Source organism: Thermobia domestica, chromosome 9 (assembly GCF_964235325.1).
Source record: "Thermobia domestica chromosome 9, izTheDome1.hap1.1, whole genome shotgun sequence".
In the NCBI taxonomy this organism is placed as follows: Eukaryota; Metazoa; Arthropoda; class Insecta; order Zygentoma; family Lepismatidae; genus Thermobia; species Thermobia domestica.
Genome location: NC_137462.1, coordinates 161,797,838 through 161,822,172, shown reverse-complemented (window position 1 = coordinate 161,822,172; position 24,335 = coordinate 161,797,838). Strand labels below are relative to the sequence as shown.

General features: G+C 35.4%; 1 protein-coding gene across 1 annotated transcript in view; it reads right to left on the bottom strand.

Moving 5' to 3' along the window:
* crn (pre-mRNA splicing factor crn) overlaps window positions 1–24,335 on the bottom strand; it is a 57,094-nt gene that overhangs the window by 17,612 nt on the left and 15,147 nt on the right. Inside the window, exons 3-7 of the mRNA XM_081772097.1 lie at window positions 20,986–21,140; window positions 16,399–16,601; window positions 12,959–13,127; window positions 9,451–9,583; window positions 3,262–3,423 (exon numbers count right to left, since the gene is read on the bottom strand). Of these exons, the coding sequence (XP_081628223.1) occupies window positions 3,262–3,423; window positions 9,451–9,583; window positions 12,959–13,127; window positions 16,399–16,601; window positions 20,986–21,140 (822 nt within the window). The remainder of the gene's footprint in view (window positions 1–3,261; window positions 3,424–9,450; window positions 9,584–12,958; window positions 13,128–16,398; window positions 16,602–20,985; window positions 21,141–24,335) is intronic.

Here is a 24,335-nt window from a genome sequence, read left to right as displayed (position 1 = left end):
AATTCCAGAATGTCATAGACACTTCTAGAACTAAAAATATTTTTTTGTCCATTGTACAGAACTATTCAGGTAATTTCAGAATGTTACAGAACCTCCCACAACCCTTTTATTTATTTATTTATTTATTTATTTTTCACTATACAATACTAAATTCCTTGGAAAGGAGAAATTCCTCTTTTTGAGTTCAACAGGTTTTATAAACAATATTTATGTTCTAACTTCCGTAGCTAATGTCTTGATTGTAGTGTTTTATTTTTGTCTCAGAAACACCAATCTCAAAAGCACTGAAATGAAATTAAATCTTTAGTTTTACGTCCCACGGTTATGCCGGTTAGGCTAAAGGAGACGGTGATTATGAGAAATGAATGAAATGGTGGAATGAAGAAAGTGGAAGGAAACGGGGAACCCCGAGAAAACCCACGAGAACGATTTTTGTCCACCACAAAGTCCACACGGTGCGAGCTGGGATAAAACCAGGGATCCCAAGCACCGGAGGTGAACGCTCTACCACTGAGCCACCGTGCCCTTCTCAAAAGCACTGAGATTTATACAGAACTTGTACCTCTAAGGATACTACATATCTGGTTCTGGAATTTTTCATAGTAATTTTGCAAAAAATCTACTCTCGGATTAATGTGCTCAATGTTATGGAATAAAAACTAGAAATTAAACAAAGATGGAACTGTTTTTATTCTGGTTATTCTTTAAATAACACCTTCCAAATCATAGAAGGTTTTCTAAAAGAATGTGGAACTCCAGATTATTCTAGAATGTAACAGAACCTCCTAGAGCATTCCGGAACAATCTAGATAATTTTGTGTGTTGGGCCTAGCATATGAAAGGGCGGACTCATGAATTCACAGTTCAGTTGTCAACGGGCAAACAAAGAGTACAGTTCACCAAATTTGTGGTCCAACAGTACCTGCAAGCTTTTATAAGGATATTTCTGACTTTTTTTTTTTTTTGAAAGAACTGAGTTTGAAATGTCTTCTAACTGTGGCCACAAGAAAATCAAGGCATTTCAAACTACTGCACAGCCATATATATACAGAAAAAACTGTCAACTTGGCCACCTGCTTATCTTGGCCTGGTACGTCTTGAACCTGCATTTTCCCGTAAGACATTCGTTATTTATTACTCTGAAAATTGGCCACCTGTCTCCCTTGGAAGTTGGCCGCATTGAAGCAATGTTTATCATATGATGATAATGATACATTTACCTGCGTATCTTAGACCACGCAAAATAAGTTTTTTATTTTTCTTAACTCTTTCGTATTCCCATATGAGAGTAAAATGTTCTGTATTTGTTACTAGAGAAAGAGAAGCATAGAATGCACGATTTGTTCTTGGAGGTCAATTGCCAGAACACTACCCTGATAAAGGGGCGGTGAAGGAAGATGTGAATAAGAAAAAGCACGTACAGCAATTCAGGAAACGGTTGTACATATTTGTTTATCCTGTCTGTTTTGGTAAAACCATTAGCTATATAGGCTCTTTTCATCAGTGGGGAGCTTTAGTAATTCCGGAAAATTCTCAAGGTTAAAACTAACCATCTCAATTGTCATCTATTGGCACGTGTCTGCTTGTCGAAAGGTAGCGGAGATTTTGAGATATGAATTCCCTTAAGATTTTCTCAAAACATCTTTCGCTCCAAGGGAAACATTTGTAGCTTATTAACAAGAGGTAGTTAACTACACAATTAGAATGTACATACGTGCCAAAAAGAATAAAAAACATAGGTCTAGAATGAACTACCATGAATAAATTCGTTATTAATAACTGATTTGCTACTTTTCAAAAGGTATCTACAGAAAATATTTGTCACTGCCGAAAAAATCATATAAACTGCATATAAATTATTCAATTTATAATTTGCTTTTCTTGTTTTCAATCTGAATAACTCAGTGTGCTACAATAACAATTTCAATAAACTGCGTACATACGTTTCGATTTTATGGTTGTTTGTGTTATTGTGTTTTCCATCCGAATAATTTAATGTACCAGAGTAGTTTTCAGGAAGGAAAAGGTACATATAATAAATATATTGTAGTATTTTTATTTAGTACTGTGTATTGTTATGATTACTCTATATACATTATTTAAAAGTAGCTGTTGTGCCATTGCTTATTAAAATTATACAATCAAGTAATATTGGAAACCCTATTCTAAAAATACACCAATCACACTTATTTTCTGTAAGTTGGCCACTTTTCAATGGAACAAATGGTGGCCAACATAGACAGGTTTCACTATATATATATATATGTAAGACTAGGAAAAAAAGAAATAAGAAAACTATTTAGGTTTGGAATAAGAGTGCTCATTTCAAGACTCTGTTTGAAATTCAAGATGCTTCCAGTGATGTCTTCGTATGTTCTAAATGCTTCAACTAAAAGATGTATTACTTATCTCATTAATACATAAATATAATGAATTGTTTTAAAATATAAAGCCATTATGAAAATTGCAATTAATTCTGTAGATATCTTTACATACATTCTATACACCGTGTGCGAGTATAAATGATGGAACGAGGAGGAGCACCGCGTTTATCAATCTACGTGCGTGAACGTGATGGGGAGAAAGCTTGTTTTGATTTATCAGCTTATCTGAAATAAACACAGCCTACAGAAGTACATAAAGCAACTATTTTATCTAAAGAAATTAAGTACTAAAAGTGATATACAGGGTGGCCCAAAAGTAGGTATACAACCTTGTACTGATCGATTCATTGCATTTTATATAAATTATTATTGTTATCCTTCAGCTAGACTTAGTTTCTTTATTATTTGTTCTTAATGTCCTTTTACTTATATCTTAAGCTCGGAACAGCCGAAGCAAATAACCCTATAAGCTAGAATGTTATACTTGACCAATGCAGGTATATATACCTACTTTTGGGCCACCCTGTATAGGCAAGTACTCTTAAAATTACTCCCATTTTAATTAGAACTATCTGTTATAAAAGTACTTAGGGTGTAATATTGACAAAGCGTATGTCATTATTTTTAAATCTACCTTCTCCTAACATTAAGAAGCTTTTAAAATCTTTTAAAAAAAAGCTCTCTCAAGCCTCGTGACTAGCGCGCACTCCTTTTATGTACGCGCCTTCGTACGTTAAAATTCCGATATACGGATAACGCCTCGAATACAAATTCGAACAGTGATTCAGATAATACTGTAATAAGTTATGTCCTTTTTGACCTTCCTACTATAAAATGATGTAACGCACAATATATTCTAACCCTCAAAAGAACTTACCTCTTCGTATTGAAATTTTCGTTTGCTGACGATAACATCTTCAATGCCAGTACGATCACCATACTTCTTTTCGTGGATAGTATATGCCTTATAAAGTTCTTGAGCTCTCTCTTTGGGAATGTGATCTAAAGCATATTTATATATGACTCTTGCACGGTCATGCTGAAACAAATCAAACAAATATAAGGAGATTCTGCATGTTTCTGAATATGACTAAGAAATTCATAGTCGGTATTTTAGCAAGTATGGAAAGAAAATTTAACAGTTTCTCTCCGATGACGATAGATAAAACACTTAGCTATTAAGATATAGTTGCAAATTTACTATTTTCCTAATACATATGCGCCCACGGACCAAATAGCACCATCTTACAGGTCAACATAGAGCGAAAATTATATATAATTATACACCTTTCGGATCCTCGTCTGAAGACGTGAGTTTCATTATGTGACAACGTCGTAAATAAAGGACCATAGCGTTAATCTGCCAATCTAACAAACATTACATCGATTCTTTCCAGATGGCAGTTAAAGTCGATAGACGTTGATACTACCACCAGCTATTAGCGTCGGTTAAGCAAAGTTCAGTTTGTAACAGAGTAGCAAATATTTACTAGATTACGCCAACTGTCCGAAACATTATGTGCTAACTAAATCAGTGTAAATTATTGTCTTGTAATGAATATCAATCGCAAATAAAGACTTGTTTAAAAAGGAAATTACTCAGCTCAAATTGCCTGTCAAATTCACATAATAATACTACTACTACTACTACTACTACTACTACTACTACTACTACTACTACTACTACTACTACTACTACTACTACTAATAATAATAATAATAATAATAATAATAATAATACAGTGCAGCCCACTTATAACGAACTCGGAAAAAGCGAATTATTGGATATTACGAACATAAATGAAATAGACGTCACACCGCCTATTTAAAACATGGAAAAAATGACCGTATATTACGAACAATATTTTCAGTAAAGACCGCTTATAGCGAAGTTTTCAGAACGGGATCATGTTTTTTTTTTTTTTTTTCTTCTGCTCGTGGATAACTCAGATACTGCAAAACTGGTTTTCAAACCTATCGTCGCTGTGCAAGCCAGGCATGCACTGAAATTGAGCAAACTTTCACTCCCTTATATGTTGACACAGATAAACCCTTAATGAGCAGGTAACAAAATTGGAAAATGCGCAAAAAATGTTGTGCAATGTTGCCATCATTTTGATTAACAAAAAGAGTCGTTTTAGGGGGAAAAAAATATGAAGTAATGGATGATAATAGCATTTTCAGTTATTGCTATTATATGTATGCATGGGTGTCGTTGGAGAGGGGGACGGGGGAACATGTTCCAGTCAATAATTTTCTGTATCATGTCTTAACTGTAAGACCAGGGTTGAAAAAAAAACAAAAAGAACGTTTTTTATGTTTAAAACATGTTTTTTTTCTTTAAAACGTTTTAAGCGTTTAAAACAAAGTACTTTGTTTTAAACAAAAAAACACGTTAAAAATGTTTATTTTGTTTAAAACAATAATCTAAATACGCATATATATTACATTTTTACACTCTTAGGTATTGCTCGCCATCAATATTCAACCGCTAGATCAAATTTCGGGAACTTCCCTAATCTGGATCCGCCCAAATGTTCAATTCCGAAGAAAGAAATCGGGATTTTTTCGATCTCCGTTCACGGAATATGTAGTTTAGTTTCTTTGTGTTAAGTACTACTGGTCATCTGCATTCTTAATCTTTAAACGCCCATTGACGCAACTGCTGTGTCAGGGCTTTAAACCTCAATGGCTCAGTCTTAAACCTCAAATTAAGGCTGGAAGATGGTTTTGGTACCAATTTATTCCTGAAAGATGCAGCTTTGCTGGTGTGCATTTTATGTATATGGGAGGAGGGTAAATATCGTGTGTTTTTTTTTCAACAGTATTTTTGGGGGACCATTCCCCCTCTTGGGGAATAGATTCATAATTGTTACGTGAAGCAATGAAGTACGCCACTACATGGTAATATCGTGTATTTGTACTTCTTGCTTATATGGGGGAGAAGGGAGGGGACAAAGTTAGCCAATTTTTGGAGTTTAAGTTTTTTGACGTAAATTACATTTATTTTTACAACAAACATCAATAGCTCAGCCTCTAATTAAGCTAGAAATATGATTTGCTACCAAAGTATTTTTGAGGGATGAAGCTTTCCGTCAGTTGCATTTTATGTATATAGGGGTACGTATGTACGGCCGAGAAAGGGAGGATGAAGTTCGTTTTTTAATTTTTCATCAGGTTTTGGCGAGTATTCCTCCCCCCTTTGTGGTACATTCATAAAAATTGGTATGTGAAGCAATGAGGTAGTCCCCTACATGATAGTAACCTGTATGTGTACTTGTTGTTTATAGAAGAAGAGGGGGTTACATTTGGTTAATTTACATTTATTTTCGGGACGGTCCCATATAACAAGATATATTTCACTGTAGTGGTCTAGAAGCATAATTCTTGTTCGTATACATGATGTATGCAGCAAAAATGATTTGCATATGGACGTGGTACTAGTGGGGGAGGGTAGAGAATGTCTAATTCAATGAATGTATTATGCGCTTTTTTTTTTTTTTTTTTTTTGAAAATATTTCCTACATAAAACGAAGTCATTACGCAATGGCTACCATTTCTTACATTATTGTCACAAGTATGTGGCTTACACATTAATCATTTTGTCAGCGTAGGGTGCAAGGGTTGCCAGGGCCCCGCAAGGTCAATATTTTCATATTTTTAATTATTTTTTATGTCTGTTCTTTTTCTATGAAAACGGCGGGAATTTCGCAAATGTTACCTCATTGGAATTTGTGGTCTATAAGCTTTCCAATGGTGTATAACTCATGACTCTGTGATAATTAGGGAGGTCACCAGAGCCCCGAACGTGAGAGTCTACCATTTTGTTAAATTCCCGGGCGGGCGTCTCGAGTTAATTGTGTTGTTATGCCGTAGACATTAATCATTATTAGCTACCTATGTTGCAGATAGAGATGTATTTTGAAAAGTGTTTAGTTAAAATATGTCATTTGCTCCTTATAGGCTAGTCACTGCTCTTTTCTATGAGTTGTATTGTATTTGTCAGAGAATTTATCTAGTTTATGATGTGAGAACTCTTCATTATTATGGAAATGATAGTGATAAAAAAAATACCCGTTTTGGATTTGTGAATTTGGATTTTAGAATAGTGTATAGTGTGTTTAACCTCCGTTATTCTTGGAAATTAAGAAATGTTGAAATACTTCATTTGAATTTCTGTTGGTTTAGTTATACGCACATTAATGTGCGGAATTTCGTTCAGTAATTACTGTTATAATAAGAATATAACTCTGCTTGTAATTTACTCCAAGCACAAATCCTGCGCAGGATGGGTTTTTATTAGAAAATTAAATTAACTTACTCAATCTGATATTTTAGTTGTTTTAAACATGTTCAACCACCATCGAAAAAAAAACACGTTTAAAACATTTTGTTTAAAACGTTTAAAACAAATTGAATAAAACAACAGCCCTTGTTTTAAACATGTTTTAAACATTTTGTTTTAAACATATCAACCCTGTGTATGTAATAAAAATTTCTAGCGTGGACAGACATTCGACCAATCAGAGATAAGGATTTGTTATGTGGGCGTCTATACCATCTGCGCTGCGTCGGACAACAAATGTACCAGAAACTTTGCATAGACACTACAATGGTCAATTTTACTTCCTTGCTCCTGATGTTCATACGGGATTCTGTTTTGCTAGAGATCCAAACGGAAACTGTCATGAAAATGACGTCGATAATGGCAGGAATTTCAAAAGCCCAAAGACCAGCAGAAGTCAAAAGGAGAGAGTTCGTCATGAGGAAATACACAGTTTAGAAATTCATAGAAAAACCATGAGAAGGCACTATGCCATTTTTAAAAGCTGTAGGATTTAAATTTCAAGGATTCAAGCTGTAAACGTATATATATATATATATATATATGTATTGCTTTGTAAATATTAGAATGCAATACAAGTATATCTAAAAAAGGAATGGCGTTCATACATTTTATTTCGGTGCAAAATTTCACACAATTTTCTGAATTCTGTTATTGGCAACGTCGCGGTGGAAATTTGCGCAATGTTGTTGCACCGTGACTCACTCCTCCCCCTCCCACTCAGATGGCAGCAGAAATCGCCCCGGGTGGAGATATTTCCGGCAATGCGCGTCCACCAGAGTTCAAGGTCGAGGTTAAAAATAAGCCTTGTTTTCACTGGAGCTCATTGTGTTAGTCGCGGAAAGTGAGGTGTGTTTTTCGGTAGATGAAGGCTACGAAGAAAGATCATGCAGATTCTGATGATGAGGGAGAAGTGGAAAATGTGAAACAACCCGTGAGTTCCAAACAAGCGATCCAAAGTTCGGAAAACTTGCAACGCTATCTTTTAGAACACAGCATGCCGGACAATACACTTCGGGCATTTGAGAAAGTGGAAGCGGCGGTGCTACGAACAGTGGCAGCAGACACGGTTAAGAAGAAAATTACAGATTTTTTCAAGCGTGCTTGAACATGTAGGAAGAACTGCGATATGTACGATAGGCTAGATAATGACCCAATTAATAAAATTATCTTTAAATGTAATGCTATACTGCTGTATATTCTTTGTTAAACGTATCTGCTTGTTATCTAATCCTTTGTTTTTTTTCCATAATTCGGAAAAATACATGAGTTTGTTTATAACGAAGTTCAGATATAAAGAACTTATTGTGTTGGTCCCTTGAAATTCGTTATAAGTGGGCTGCAATGTAAATACATTAAATAAACAAGTAGATCGTAGAAAGAAAAATAAATACAGTGAGATCTTTTTTTTTTTTTTTTTTTTTTTTTTTTTTGTCAGAATATTTGATATTCCGAACTTTGAAGTGATGGATGCATGATGTTGGTGCAATGAAAAGTCTTTGGATTTTAGGAATGTAAATGCATATAATGTTGTTGTTTAGATAACTTTACATTAATTTGTGTCTAAAATGCTATTTGTATACATTACGAACTCATACATTAAGAGAACATATGACATCTATTGTGTGTGTACCTTTTTGAGGGAAGAATAACGTGTAATTTGTATATTTACGTGTAGCAAACTGATATCAAATTTTTAATTTCTATTTATTTATTTACAGTTTTAAGAATAACAGGGGTTGTTGTTCAAACGCTACTTAAGCAGCCTACGTGCAGTTTTACGAGCTGTGGTCTACTTTATAAAATTACTTTATTTCATTTTTCTTGCTTAAAATAATACCCTAATGTATTCTAAAGTGTTATCTTGATGCGTGATCAAATAACTATGTACAGATTAATAACATGGCTTGAAACTGATGTACCCTACAAACTATTATTAATGCGACAAACACTGGTCGTCACTGGTTGTCACTGCAAGCATTACCACATTGCTGCTGTCCTGCGAGTCAAAGGGGGACACACCAGATACTAGGTAAGTGATCATAATGTTCTGGGTGGTCAGTGTATACAATCTAACTAAAAGCTGTCGAGTAGAATGCTTTATGATCTATGGGCTCTCTTTTCTGGACACGGCTTTGGTGAGATTTGAAATTCCCCGATTTAGATTACTGGATTGCTATCTTTAATAACGCGACAATTATTGATAATACTTAGTGGATGATAAAAGCGAGATCGCTGCATAAACAAATCATAAATTCTTTGAGTGTATCAGGTTCAATTTTGAGTTACGATTTCTGTAGTTTCTCGTCTTTCTTTAATGTTTGTTACTATAATATCGACCATTATTACATCGAGTACTTATATCATTTTCACTTAATTATGATCTGTAGAATAGTGTTTTGTGGCCCGTGCGCGACATTTAGAACACCCAATATATATATATATCAGACAGAGAGAGAGAGAGAAATGAGCTGAATGAAGTAACTTCAGTATAGTTTCTTCCTTGCAAATACTAACTACGAAAAATCTCTAATATTTTATAGATGAAGGCGAGCGTACATAATAATCCACGGCATCGCATCGTAGGTTCACCTGTGACATTTAAGAATGACTGACATCTTTACATTACAATACTGATACAGCAACAAATTAACTAGAGTACACTACTTAATTGTTGTTAAGGCTGACAATGAAAAACAAAAATCAAAGGAAACTACAAACCTCTTTCTGGCCCTCTTCAAACTTAGCGAACGCTATGAACAATTTTTCATCCATATTTTCTTCTCCGAAAAATTCCACAGCTCTCTCGTATATTTTCCGTGCACTTGAGATGAAGTTATGCTGCTCTTCAAACCTAATATGGGAAGAAAATACACATACATTTACTAAATTATCGTACTATGACTGTGAGAATACGAACTTCTTAAAAGTCACTGCACAATTGCTTATTTAACTATATCACTTAGTTTGTGATAATGTCAAAATTGTTTTTAAGTATTAAATAGCTTCAATAGCTACAGCACATACTGAAACCAGAATGGCACAGATATGAGTCCGAATTGCCTGTTTTAACTCAAAATGTTCAAACTATTAAACTGGCATAAGTAAATACAAATACTAGCGCCGGCCATGTTTTACTTGAATTACATGTTATATTATCCATAGCAAAATATAAATTATCTCTTATAAATTTTCTAAAGCATAAAAATAGAAATAAATATGAGTTTAAAACTCTGGTAATTAACTGGCAGCCATTTTGTCTCGATCTTCCAATTTGGTCAAAACAAATATTCTAAACGTTTCCCAGCAACATATTCATTTTGTTTACAACAATGAATAATATAATATTTCTTTAAAAAATCTTTAATATACAACATGAAACTGCAACTTGACGCCAACCTGTGATATTGTCAACTCATGTACTGAAGATTCCTTTCGCCACATTTTCCTTTCCCACTCGACTATGAATAACATGGTAAAATCATGAAGCATATTTTCATGATAGAGCATTTGTATGTACAGAACTACGTAGGTATCCCTTCATCTTGTACTTAAAATATTTTACATGTACCAGTAGCGTAAGCACCAGTAGCTAAAGAACAACAATGGAAAAATATTTAAAAATCTGATCGCTAGATTACTAGGTCTTGAACTCCGATCTCTCGCTTGCATAGCGGCTCTTCCACTAGGTGAGGTACTGACACGACTAGTTTCTCTGTGTTTTAAAATCTTATTTCTCAAATACTTATTGATCAATCACGTGGCGACAATTTGTGTAAGTAATCCAACAACAGTGGACACACAAGACCGATGAGAAAGCACAGGGAAGTCTGGCAGCCAGACTAGTATAGATTCCACCTCGATTTTTTTTTTTTTTTTTTTTTTTTCGGGCGATTGTTCTACAGCGACTACACAATTTATAGAAAAAGCCTCTTTTAACGTGTTAACATGCATAAAAATTACTTGAAATTCGTGAAGTGTTACAATATATTTGATATAAACAAAGAGAAAGTTAACAGGAAGTTCTGTTCGACGAAACGTCTGTGACTTGATCAAAAGTAACTCTCACAATTCCTCCCTATCAGAAATTTTATGAACAGCCAACCAAAATATACATAATGATACTACTTGTATTAATCATTTTTCAATATAAGAACTGAAGGTCGAGACATTTCTCCTAACGTGGCAATAGTTTTACGTACTTTATTCATAAAAGCCCGTTTTGTGGGCGCACATCCAAATGCAAACAACAGATTAAACTTCAGCCGACTCGAATTATTAATCGTTCAAGCATCGTATCAAAGAATCAATCAGATGTAAGCCTGAAAAAGCTAGATTCGGACTGTGTAGTGGATCCTGAAGCACTTTCCAGTCAAACTAAGTGATTTTAAAACAAATGTGCTAGGTTACATGGAAATGAGCATTGTCTGAAACAACCTGACATCTGAACCATGTCTGCTAGTGCTATTTCCACAAGAGGAACTAACTTTGTTAAACTTGCTAATACTATTAGCATAGATTGTTATAAAGAGGAAAGAAGGAGAGAAATCTACAAGAAAAATACTCTGCATGTGCCCTTAACACTACCAGTGGTGACTTGTTGAGCAGAGCGAAAATGAAATTTCTTGAAAGGACCATCGAACGTTTTTCTATCATTTCAAGTGTTTTGTTCCGACAATTTCAGTTAGAGGCTACGTAACTCCATAATTTCTTCCCCCATCCTCGTAATCCAGATGTAAGGAACATATCAAGCAACCTGATGTTAGCGACAGCAGTGGTAACAGGCAATTAGAACATCTAAGGTGGAGTATCTTATCCGTGTATCAAGGTCTAGTTGTGTATTCTTAACATCTTTCTCCTGCCTAGCTCTCTCCCTTCCTTCGCTCTTCTCATTTCTCTGTGTCGCTGCTAAGAACATAAAGGCATGCTCAAACATTATAGGACTCGTTGTCAGTCACAGTATCTTCCAGAAAGTCTGGCATGATTTGCCATCCACAATACAGTACCATATGAAATGATGATCTGCTATGGACCCGTCGGTAATCCTGAATTACCTCTTCAATATTTCTAACAGTGTCTGATGTTGCAACGGTTATGTGTCGATCAGAACGAAGCCAATCGATAAGGTTTACATGATCTTAATTCAAAAAACTTAACTGTTGTTTGAATTTATCTTTTTACTACTTAACGCGTCCATTATTTTATTGTCTATTTCAGTGGAAACTTTCCGTTTAACCCACAAAATCTGACTACTCCTCGTTGCCACTCTTTTGTAGACTACACTAAAACATTTGACGCTGACCACAAAACTTCTACTAAGGGTATCGATGATCCAATTGCATAGCTCTCTAGCGTGAATTTTAAAGTAGTTGCCAGCCAACTTTAATATGCTACTTGCATTAAAATAAATAAATAAATAAAAATTTAAAAAACTGTTACTTTTGACCTTCTCTAAATATAATTAAGCAAATATGCACATTTATAAAAATATGAATTGACTTATATATATATGGTATGTATAAATAAAATATACCTATGAAATGGTTATATGCTTAGCAGTTTAATTTCACGCGATAGAGGCAAAATTAGTTCTTGTCATGTAAAAACTTTGAGGCAATACATATCATTTGCGCTCTTCTTGTTCTTTTCAATATGTTTTTCGCCTTTCCATCTTAATTTGCATTCGGAACACAAATAAGAGCAGCTAGAGCTAAATATAAACATGCCTTTAGTCTAATTTTGTTTCTATAAAATAAAAAAAAAATCGTGCACTTCAGTTTACTAGTTTGCGGCCTTATTTTCCAAGTTCCCATTGTGCACATACTGAGCAAAAAATTTCGTTCAAATATATGAAATGGGGTTCTTCTTGTAAGTGATTCAAAAGATTCGTTGTATATCCAATCGAAAACTTCATGTCTGACTTCAAGGTTTTACTAGACAGGTTTTATGTTGAATGATTGTCTTGATTTTGAATGAATTTGCATTTCTTCTCAGTACCAGGACTATGTTTTCACTACTTTTTCTGAATTTTACTGGGAGCTTTCAGGTTAGCCAAAAAGAAGGAGACTACATTTCAAAATTTAACCCCGAATAATGAACCACATATATCCCAACCGAGAGTTGAACTCAGGCTCCATGTCAAAGCAATAGTAATATACATTTAAACACGAGGGAGCTTTTACATTGAACAATATTACAGTTGATTTTTTCTTAATAACTTCATACTTACTTGGCATACTTAATCCAGTTCTTGACGTTCGGATGCACATAAACAAATCGCTCATAGATAGATCTGGCTCGATCTATTTCCTTGTATCGCAACTCAAATTTTATGTATGTTAGCCAGGCTTGCTCTTCAGGCTCCCAACTCATCCATCTCTCAAATACTTGTCTTGCACCTAAACAAATAAGAATATAACAGCGTGTCATGTATCCAAAAGCACAAATGCTAACTGAAACATGTCAAATTATAATGCAAAAACAACAACATATTATTATTCTGCCATCATTGGTGAGTCACTTGCCCCAAATTTAAAAGATTTCAGAACCACTTTCCCTTTATATTTTCGTTCTGATGTCACAATTACTTTCTTTGATATAATATATAAATTACAATCCCCATCTTTCCGTTTGGTTACTACCTTCTAGTATACCGTCTTTTATTTTCTTAAAAGACGCAATTTACTTTTAAATAATGTCCTAATTGGTTTCTTCTTTCTTTGTAACTACGAGGGCCAGTCAACAAAGACAGACTTATTTCTTTTAAACGCACAAGCGAAGAAACACTGTTGCATGATGAAAATAGATCAGCCTTGGGCAAAAATACAAGGATAGTGAATGCGGGGGTGCACAAGGTATAAGCACACCACACTAGTTCATCAGTCGCTGCTTTGCAAGTTTTGCGTTCGTTTCAGAAATCTGGAATGGAAGCGTACAGATTGTTGCAGCAGGCATGTGGTTTTTGATTTGATTTGAGTTTAGCGTCCCTTTCAGCAGCGAGACTATATGAGACGTTGGCCTAAAAGTATCGGAATGCATGCCTAAATTCCATCATTACAGGTGATGAAACTTGGCTTCACCATTACGGCCGGAAAGCAAACGGGAAATTTAAAATTTCGTATGGAAATCACTACATTCTCCAATGCCAAAGAAGGCGAAGGTCGGCAGGAACAGTAATGGTCATGTCGTTCTTCGACTGCCGTGGAATGATGTCCATCCACACACACACAGTTACACGTGAGTGTTAAAACAAGTCTAAAAACTAAAACGACCGAAATTCCTTCTAATTGGCGCTTTCACCACAATACACGTCCTCATGTGTGCAACGTTGTTACCCAATATTTGGTCCGCAGAAACATCGAATGTCCCAAATCCTCTATACTCTCCAAACTTAGCTCCCTATGAACTGTTTTCTTTTCTTCTGTTTGAAAAAGGGGCTAGGGAGCGCAAAGGAGGACGTTTTTGTTCTTCGGACGCCGCCGTGAATTAGTCTGGGACTGTTTTGAAGACGCCAAAAGATAGTTTCCAGCACGTGTTCCAGGACTAATAGAAGCAATAAGCAAAGTGCATTTAACCCATCATTATGACGGAGACTACTTTGAAGAAGGCCACACCAATCTGGACCCAGCTTAGTGTATTCCATGAGTAAAACAAAAAGAGACATTCTCAGCCTTTTTTGAGTAGTCATCGTATCTCCAGTACTGTTCTCTTTACAAGTTTAGCTTACAAATCCTTATTTTGTTCTTCCCAGTTGCTATTTCCATTCTCCTCCGTAACCACATTTCGAACACCTCTAAGTCATTTATCATACTTCTTTCGTATGTTCGTATCTTTATAGAGTACAACACTACACGCGAAATATTTGATGAGTCTTTCCTCGTATTCAGCAACCGACAAAAAACGCTTTTATTCTTCCGAATGGTTTCTTCGATTATATTACTTTTGCATTTATTTACTCCATACATTTTCATTAATATCACTATCTACAAACCTAAAACAAATAAAAAGTTCTACCTTTGTTTATCCAATTTCGTAGATGACACTTCCTTCATTGAAACAACAAAAAAAATCCAATTACACATGCTTCAACAAATAAGATTAAGCACATCAAATATCTCATCTTGTAGATGGTTATGTTCAACATATTTTAAATAATGTATGTTTTTTGAAGTTATAAGTAGAAAGCATGCAAATTTTACGTTTAAGTTTTGAGGGATGGTATTTACCTTACAAGATACTTTAGGAGAAACGGATTTAACAGGCATCATCCCGGCGAAATTAAAATACCGCTAATTTTACAGTAATTATGTGATATCTTCAAATAGATAAAAAATAATTGAAATGTGGAACAAGAGCGCCCTAGACAAAAATATTTTGCGTGAGGTACCGTTATCACAAGTCACCTAGTGGCTTTCCATTTTCAGCCGTTTAGAAACGCGAAAATAAATGCCGATTTTCAAAATGGCTTGAAATCGAAAGTATATAAGTGAGTCATGATAACGGTATCTCATGTAAAATGATATTGTCTAGGGCGCTCTTGTTCCACATTTCCATTATCTTTTATCTATTTGAAGATATAACATAATTACTGTAAAATTAGCGGTATTTTAATTTCGCTGGGATGAGGCCTCTTAATCGCCAACCATTCACTTGCAGCACTTTCCCGTTATTAACTTGCTTTGTCTTTCCAGAAATTAAAATTGTAGACTTGAGGAAAAATCAAATCTGCTTGAAACTTTTGTTGACAGACAGACGATACTAATCTGCAGGGGCTCAATGAGATGGATTTCCCATTCTTCCAATAATTATGGATTTCCTTTTCACATAAAAAATTGAAAGTACTAGAAGTAACATGCACTATTACTATGAAGCAATGTTTGTAAAGTCTGTACACTTTCCTCGTATACAATTACTATCCAGAGCCGCCGCACCAAGGTAGTTTAGAACGTCATCAAATTCAGTAGAAACTGATTTATGAAGGGCAGTAAATGAAGTTGACAGTTTTCTGTGTTATCACATTTTGGGTGGTGTTTCTGCCACTTATGTTTGCAGGTATGGATTTTCTTTTCTCCCCCACCCTTCCCTGCGGAAATTAAACAGATTTTAACACTAAGAAAAAGAAAGGAAAAGACGTAATTAACTTTGCAAAACTGAAAATTTAACAACAGAAAAGAGGACCAAACTTTCATTCGTGTTAGATGGAAACGAATTTTGAAAATTGTGTGAAATTTTATTTATTTAGGTTTTAGCAGTTTTAGTTGTATCGGGAAGTTTCGGTTATAAGGCAACATCGAAGAACGCATTGACGGATAAGTTGTGCCGGTGGGAGGTCTGGTTGTTGGCATCATTTGGATGCTGTTTGCGAATATGAAGGAAGGGACAGAAACTGTACATGAAGAAAACGTCTCTACCAATCGAAATTCCTTGATGAAATCCTTCTACAGATACTGCTCATTTCAAGTAGAAAATATTAATCGGGATTAAATAATTGACATACACGTTGCATCCCATTTAGAAGTTTCTGTCATACGATATTAAGTAACAGAATATATGATATCCTGGTGCAAGTGCTCACACTAATGGTTAATCTCAACAATCTTCTAACTACTTTCAATCATAAAAACAACAAAATACACTTAAAAATAAATAAATAAATAAATGATAACTTACCTGCAATATTGCCAACCATTTCTTCCATATAGGTATACTTATACCAAAATTGATTTGCTCGAGGTAATATCGTAACAGCTCTGTCCCATAAGTTGCGAGCATGATTGACCTGTCGATTTCGCATTTCCATTTCTGTGTATTTGAGCCATAGTGTAATATTCCTGTGATCCACATCCAACGCCCGCTCGTATATGGATCTTGCTCTGTTGAAAATTATTTATATTATGATCAAAATGTATATAGTAAACCAATTGCATTAAAAAATTTCACTTAATCATTACATTAGCAGTATCCTGAACCTACTTATTTCAAAATTATTTATCTTCGAATAATCATCAAATACTATTATAATCCCATTTTTTTAAGTGTGACATGTGGTAACTCCACTTAAGATTCATTTGTGTATATTGCTCACCTAAACTTAACACTGAGCTGTATATGTGATAATAATAATGTAATGACTCATCTGTAATGTTCATTCAGTGCGTGTTTTTCAGTCCATATTTCAATTACTTCAGCGGGTAACTTTCGTTAGGCCAGAGAGCTTAAATTATTGTGCAACTAACTATGGTACATCGCAAAAATTATTATGATTAGCTTCCTTAAATGAGGTATCCACAACCAGTTATTTATCTTACTAGTTAAGAGCTGTTAACCTAATAATATATGAGTATTTTATTTATTTATTTTGTAGGAGTTACTCGATGTTATCTTCATTGTGACTATCAAACGATGAGCGTTTCACGTTTCTAGATGTAAAGTGTTGCCAGATTAAACATTACTGTCAATAATAATTATTACAACCCATAAATTGTGAATTTTATAATTTTTGTACAGATACACAAATTGTAATAAAGTATTTTGACGTATTAAAATTTGTTTTGTCAATGTAATTAGTAATAATAGCACCCTAGTCTTTTTGAATGTTTCCGTTATCCATATTTCATAATAAGTTCTTTGTCCTAATGTAATATGCTTCAAATCTGCATAAGAAAATCATTTAAGCCCTCTGTCCTGAAGAAAATTGCCCCCTAGAGTAATTGAAATATAGGCTAAAAGGCACGCACTGACGGAACATTACAGGTGTCTTTATATTATTATTATTATTATTATTGCAAATGTGTCCCATACGCTCAATAACTAATTGAGTACGTGACCTTTAATGTTCTCGTTTTTCTGGAAATTTGTGTTTCCCACACATTCCTTTGCATTGCAGTTTTCAAAAGAAAAGAATTTAGACAAATTAGAGGAAGCTTTTACAGAAGCTAGGTAAACAAAAAGGACTTTTAAGTGGAAATGTCGACATATATACGAACTAAAAATGTTTTTAATGAAGATTTTTCATTGATTCTCTGCAACACTTAAATCATCTAATCAAGTGTTTTCCAGATATATACTCAGTTCTCTTTCTTCTACAAAACATTTGCACCAAAGTGTTAACAAATGGCAAAAAGATTCTTGTCAATATGGTATAAAAGGGCCTTCACGGAAGAGAGAGATGAAAACAGAATGTATTGCAGTTGGTGGTTGGTCTCGAGTTTCACGTCCTAAGGTTACATGACGCGTGAACCTACAGCTTAACGTGAGAATCGAGCCACATGGACTCCCACCAGGAAGACTACATCGTAGTGTTTTTGTTGGTATTAGCACTTTAAATTGAATTTGCATTAAATGTATTTTTATTCTAGAAGAAAGGTTTTTAGAACGTGATTAAGTAACGAATACAAAATAATATACAAAACTATTATTATTTTAAGAAGTTACGTTTTATAATGATCCCTATCTTTCATAAAATTAGATTTATAAAGGTAACCAAGAAAGTTCTGTCGCGTTTTCACCCACCACCTTCGAACATCGATGTCACCTAAGACGTACCTCCAAGATCAAAAATAGTCCCCATCACATCGACGATCTGATGACGACGACCAATGTTCTGGAATGCCATGGATTCCATCGCAGTAGAAATTGATGGGCCGTGGAGAAGAGGGTATCAACTGCATTTTGCACCTCTACTAGGGATTTGAACTGGCGTCCTCTAAGGTGATTGTCCAAGGAATGGAACAGGTGATAATCGGACGGTGCAAAGTTCGGGGAGTACGGCGGATGCAATAATGTTTCCCATTCAAGGCGTAGAATGATGTTCCAGGTCATCCTAGCCACGTGGGGCATAGCGTTGTCCTGTAACAGGAGGACCCCTTTGCGATTCACAAGTGCTGGCTCTAGAGCTTTGAGTTTTTCTTAAACACGGATCAACTGCTGACAGTACACAGTTGCATTGATGCTCTGACCAGCTGGTAGCAGTTCCCGACGCAATGCAGCTAGCAGTCCACCAAACACACATTAGGACCTTCTTATGGTGCAGTGTTGGTTTCGGGTGTTTTGGAACCGGTTCATGGGATGCTAACCAATGATGATGGCGCCGTGGAGCTTCGTATAGGATCCTCTTCTCATCACAAGTCAACAACCTGTCCAGAAATGGCTCCTTCCTAGACGAGACAGCAAACAAACACAGGTGCTTGCTCGCGTTGCCTTCTGGCCCGGAGTCAAATTATGTGGGACCCATCGACCCAACTATAGTGCTTCCTAAGTTGATGGAGGTGCTGCTGAATGTTTTCTCCAGTCATACTGAATTGTAGTCCCAGTGCCTCACATGTCTGGCCACTGTTCGCCTCAATTGCTGCCTGAAGATCTTCATTTTGTACATGTGTTGGTCTTGCGGCACGTGGTGCGGCTTCGACTGTTTCGTCACCGTCCTTAAATTTGTTAAACCACCGCTGTACTGCCCACGTAATCACGCCACACTCACCAAAAGCTTGGCATATCTTCCGCCCCGCTGCAGCGACGTTTGATCCCAGTTTGAACTCGTAAACCTTACACGCCTTTATGACGCTCTGTGGAGGTTCCATGTTCACTCTGTCCTTACGAAAGTTCACGGTGTAAGTGAACTGCCACAACCAGATAGTATGTTGGATATACCCACACCAATAACTGACCTTCGCCTTATCTTCATTCGCATTCAACTCACGGTGTGAGGGCCAATGGAACACAGATCTCCATAAAATTCGACAGAATTTTCTTGGTTACCTTTATATTAAAGATGAATTTATTACAAGTGAAGAGTTTCCTTTCTAATTTACATATATTCTGTAAGTTGGTCATTTTCTAATTGGATCAATGGTGGGTAACAAAAACAGGTTTCAACAACCTACAAACGTATATTAATGAAAGAAGGTAATAACTGCTGTTTTCCTCCTTTCATTAATATGTGAAATCACAACCGTCAAAAAGTGTTCTTAATATATATGGACACTGGATTGTCCAAGCGCAGCAGCTAGGCTGTAGTACAAGCCATGTGGTCTGACTGGAGAGCACCGACTGTAGGAGTGAGAGAGTATTTGGCTGTTCTGGGAAGCGGACTGGATTGGTGTAGTGGTTAATGCATCGGCACGGTATGCCGGAGATCCAGGGTTCGAGTCCCGGTCCATTCAAATCATTTTTTCATTCTTTGTAATTTATTAACCTACTAACTTATTTATTTATTTTCAGATCTCTAACTTACAGTATTAAAAAAAAAAGTTTTACGAAACACTGTGACAGATGACTGTCAAGAACGACTTGAATATCTTGTGAGCTCATCCATTTAGTAAACTCAATTGCACCCACTTTTGCCCCGCTCCAAATTCCTATAGATCGTTCAAAAAATTATACTAAACATAGAATTTTCGCTGACGACTGTCAGCATTTTAAAAACTTAGACACGGAGTAGTATTTTGGTAAGGATAGGGAGGACGGAAATTAAATGTTTACAGTCAAAATAAAAATATCTCTTTGCTCCACAGAATGTATCCTTTCTTGCAGTTGGATTTCATGGTCGTCTCAACCATCTTCCATCGATTTTACGTAAAATAAGGCCATTACCTAATTTTTCGTTTGCTTGGAGTTTGAGGTCTCTTTCCAGCACCAAGGCTTCATAAGCTGTGGATCTATTGCTTAATGCTAAATCCGAATCACAAGTACTTCAATCAGGAACAATTTCTAATTGCATGTATATTGAACTTCAACCTAGCATTCCTAATGTGAAATATAACTAAGAAGTTTGTGATTAAACTTTTTTCACAAACGCGTTTCTAGATGATGATTTACCTTAATTAATAGTTTTAAACAGCCTTACCTTAAGCGTTCCACTTAACATTGATGACTGTTTCGACAAAGCTCCATCATCATCAATGCGATACGAACAAACTATGCAGATTAATTAATTACTATGAACTTTCCTGTGATTTGCAAAGCTATATATGGCCAAATACAACGGATAAAAAAGGTTTTGTATTTGGAACACTATGTGCTGTAGAAAACTCTACTCATAGATGATAATGATGGGAAGGATCCATCGAAACCATCTCAATTTTAATTTATATACTATAAAAGACACTTATGGTCAGGTTGTTTAAACTGTTTAAAATGCGTCCAAAGTCATTGTTTAGTAATTTTACGTTACTTAATATTTATCTATTCATCTAATTTAATGTTATGAATGAATCTCACAAAACCTAAGAATTCGTAAGTTGAATGCGTAACATTTCCTACCTTTGAATTTCCTTTTGACTTTCTTCCCACTGAGCATACTTAATCCAATTGCTAATAACTGTCCTATTCTTTCTTATATTATCTTCAAATGTCTTCCTTTTCCTATGCTGGTAGTCTGCAAGTTCTTCTGGATCCGATATTTTTTGCTTCGGAGGCTGAGAAACGAAAAAAGAAATATCATTCTACATGTGTAACTGCCTTCTGAAAAGACGTTTCCTTTTCTATAAAGTACTATACCATAGGTTCTTTCTTTTTTTAAAAAAAAATTACGAAAGCAAGTAAAACACATTCACAAGAACGGGCAATTGGATATTTCTTTTTACTACTTCAATTCAATGCATAACGTACAGAATCAATATGAATTATAAAATGTAGACTATGTGTAAAAGAGAAGCCAAATTCCCTCGGGCTAAATATCTTCGCCAATCTGTCTGTTCGTATTGCACAAAGGTTAATTACAGTAAATATGAATAGAAGTAAACCAAACAAGTTAAGATTTGAAAAAGGAATCTACGGTAAACTGTACTTTTGTGTGTGTGTGTGTGTGTGTGTGTGTGTGTGTGTGTGTGTGTGTGTGTGTGTGTGTGTGTGTGTGTGTGTGTGTGTGTGTGTGTGTGTGTGTGTGTGTGTGTGTGTGTGTGTGTGTGTGTGTGTGTGTGTGTGTGTGTGTGTGTGTGTGTGTGTGTGTGTGTGTGTGTGTGTGTGTGTGTGTGTGTGTGTGTGTGTGTGTGTGTGTGTGTGTGTGTGTGTGTGTGTGTGTGTGTGTGTGTGTGTGTGTGTGTGTGTGTGTGTGTGTGTGTGTGTGTGTGTGTGTGTGTGTGTGTGTGTTTTTTTCCCTTTTACTATTTATGAGAACATCTTTCCACATTTACTTTAGCTATCCTTACCTCAAGATTTTGGTTCTGGGAATTTTCTTAGAAATTTTTATTTCGATTTCTATCCAGATACGCTTGATTACTATTATCATTAAGTTTACAGTTTAGTTAATCTTAGGAATCCCAAGTGTTTGTGCTGTGGATTCTTGAGCCCATATACTATCTTCTATTATTATCCATTTATAAAGTATGACCGAATATTATTAGTCAGTTTGTCTGTTTTAGCTTTGCTCATTATGACGACTTTACTATAGAAATACTAAAGAAATAGCTTGAAAGAAGAAAACAATTCTTATAGTGAATGCGAACCCTTCTTCTTTACTTAGGAGTACCTCTGATCTTATGTCTGGAATTTGCTCTACATGTCGAAAGAATGTATGCTCAGAACATTCTACGAAATTTAATGCATACTGATATTTTTCCGACACAGGATAAATGCACGTGAACGAAAATATTTCAACTTTGCTAGTATAATCCATCTTATTAGAATGATTGTAAAGGAAATGGTAAGTTTCATTTAATAAGGAAAAGCAAGATCTATTTTATGTGCCTGATATAAGACTGGAGATATATACTTACAGAAAGTGTAACTGCTTAAATACCTTGATCGTTCACTTTATACATGGCTACTGGAAGCAGCTTTGTAATTAACGTTCAGCAGTTTTTCGCACGGGGAGAATAAGTGTATGGGAAATATCTCAATCACCTTCCCCCTTACGATGAGCATTTCAATGAAAGTGTAAGGATGACAATCCATATTTTTGGCGTACATTTTGAAACATCCTACCGACGGAGTACAAACTTTAATCAAGTGACATTGTAAAAAAAATACCTTGACGTACATACTGTGTTTCAAAAGTTATTTCAAACAGATAAGCCGTTTTCCGACCCCGAAAACTATGGATTCGATACTATCCTCGTTCCTTTTGGATATTTTACTTTTCATCCCTTCTTATCTTCTATGTCAATTGGAGCTGAACGTGGAGCTAAATAGCATCTAGAGTGTCAGAGTTCATCTTAGCGATTCCGAAAATTATGAATTCAATGCTAATATGGATCGTTTTTGATTACTTTTACATGTCAGCTTATTCCAATCCCACGCTAGGGTGCTAAGGGTGTCTTACCCACACTGGGGACTGAGCTTGGACCTAATAGCGTTGGGAGTATCAGTATTCATTTCAATGACCTCGAAAACTATTTCTACTCTTTGTTTCACCCTAGGAAGAATATAAAACGGAAGTACGTCAAACGCGTCGAACCAGGGTAGCCAGTGGCAAAAAGTGCACTTTTCTGTCAGATAGGATGAAAGACTATTGTCCCTTTATACATATGCATATAGTCTCATACAACAGGGTTACGGACCCTAAGATTGCCTCTATTCGTAGAACAAGTGGTGGGAAGTGAACAACACATGTCACTTTATGTAGTTATTTATAACAGTATCTTTACTTTTAAATAACTTAATAGCGTGTGTAATCCAATTTTATGTATGGCCAAACGGGAAAGCAGAATGAAAAGATTTTCGGTTTATATTAGATCCCAATCCCAATTAAGATGTTATCATATCACATTGATTATAATAGGGGGAGTGGGGAGGATGAGTGGGGAGGAATTCAAATGTTTGCAAAAAAAAATATCTCACCAGCCGCTCAACTTAGAAAGCTGAAATTGGACTTTTTTAAAAAAATAAGCAAACAGCCTGGGAATATTTAGCGTTTTTGATAATTTTCTTCAGATTCTAGACCCTTCTAACATTCACTTTTTTATATACCCTGGATAGAAAAGGAATCCAATTCTATCTTCAAATCCAATTCCACCGATCAGCATCATATGTTTATTGTATCAATTAAAAAAAAAAGTTTGCTGATATATTTGTTTCCTTTCAAAATACGAAGTAAACACATGCTCATATCTGGTTTTGTATAAAACATGATTTCATTGTTTCGGAGTTTCGATCAAGACAATTAACAATATAGACATGTTTAATCCTTCTCTTGTGTTTGCCGCAGTTCCTTTCGAGAAATAATTAAGCGTGTAATTTTTTTATATATAGCAAATTGATACGTATAAATGAAGGTTGAGAGGGAGGAAACCATTAAACCAGTTATTATCACTGATAGTCGAGTTACAGAATATATTCCTTTGTGAATACGCCCCCTTTTATTTTGAACATCCCCCTAAGTAAATGTTCCTGGCATACGTATTGATTCCCTTTTTATTGGGAGGGCGCGCTTTAAGTATATGAGAGTTGGTAGTGGGTTGATATGTAAAAATAATCAGAAACGATTGATATTAGTGTCGATTTCATAGTTTGGGGGTCACTAAGATGAATACTAACTCTCCCGAAGCTGTTCAAGTCTTAGCTTACCCCCATCCATATGGTAGGGATGAAAATTAAAATGTCCAGACTCACTAAGATTAGTGTAGAGCTCATAGTTTTCGGGATCGCTAGATGAATAGTGACAATCTCAAATC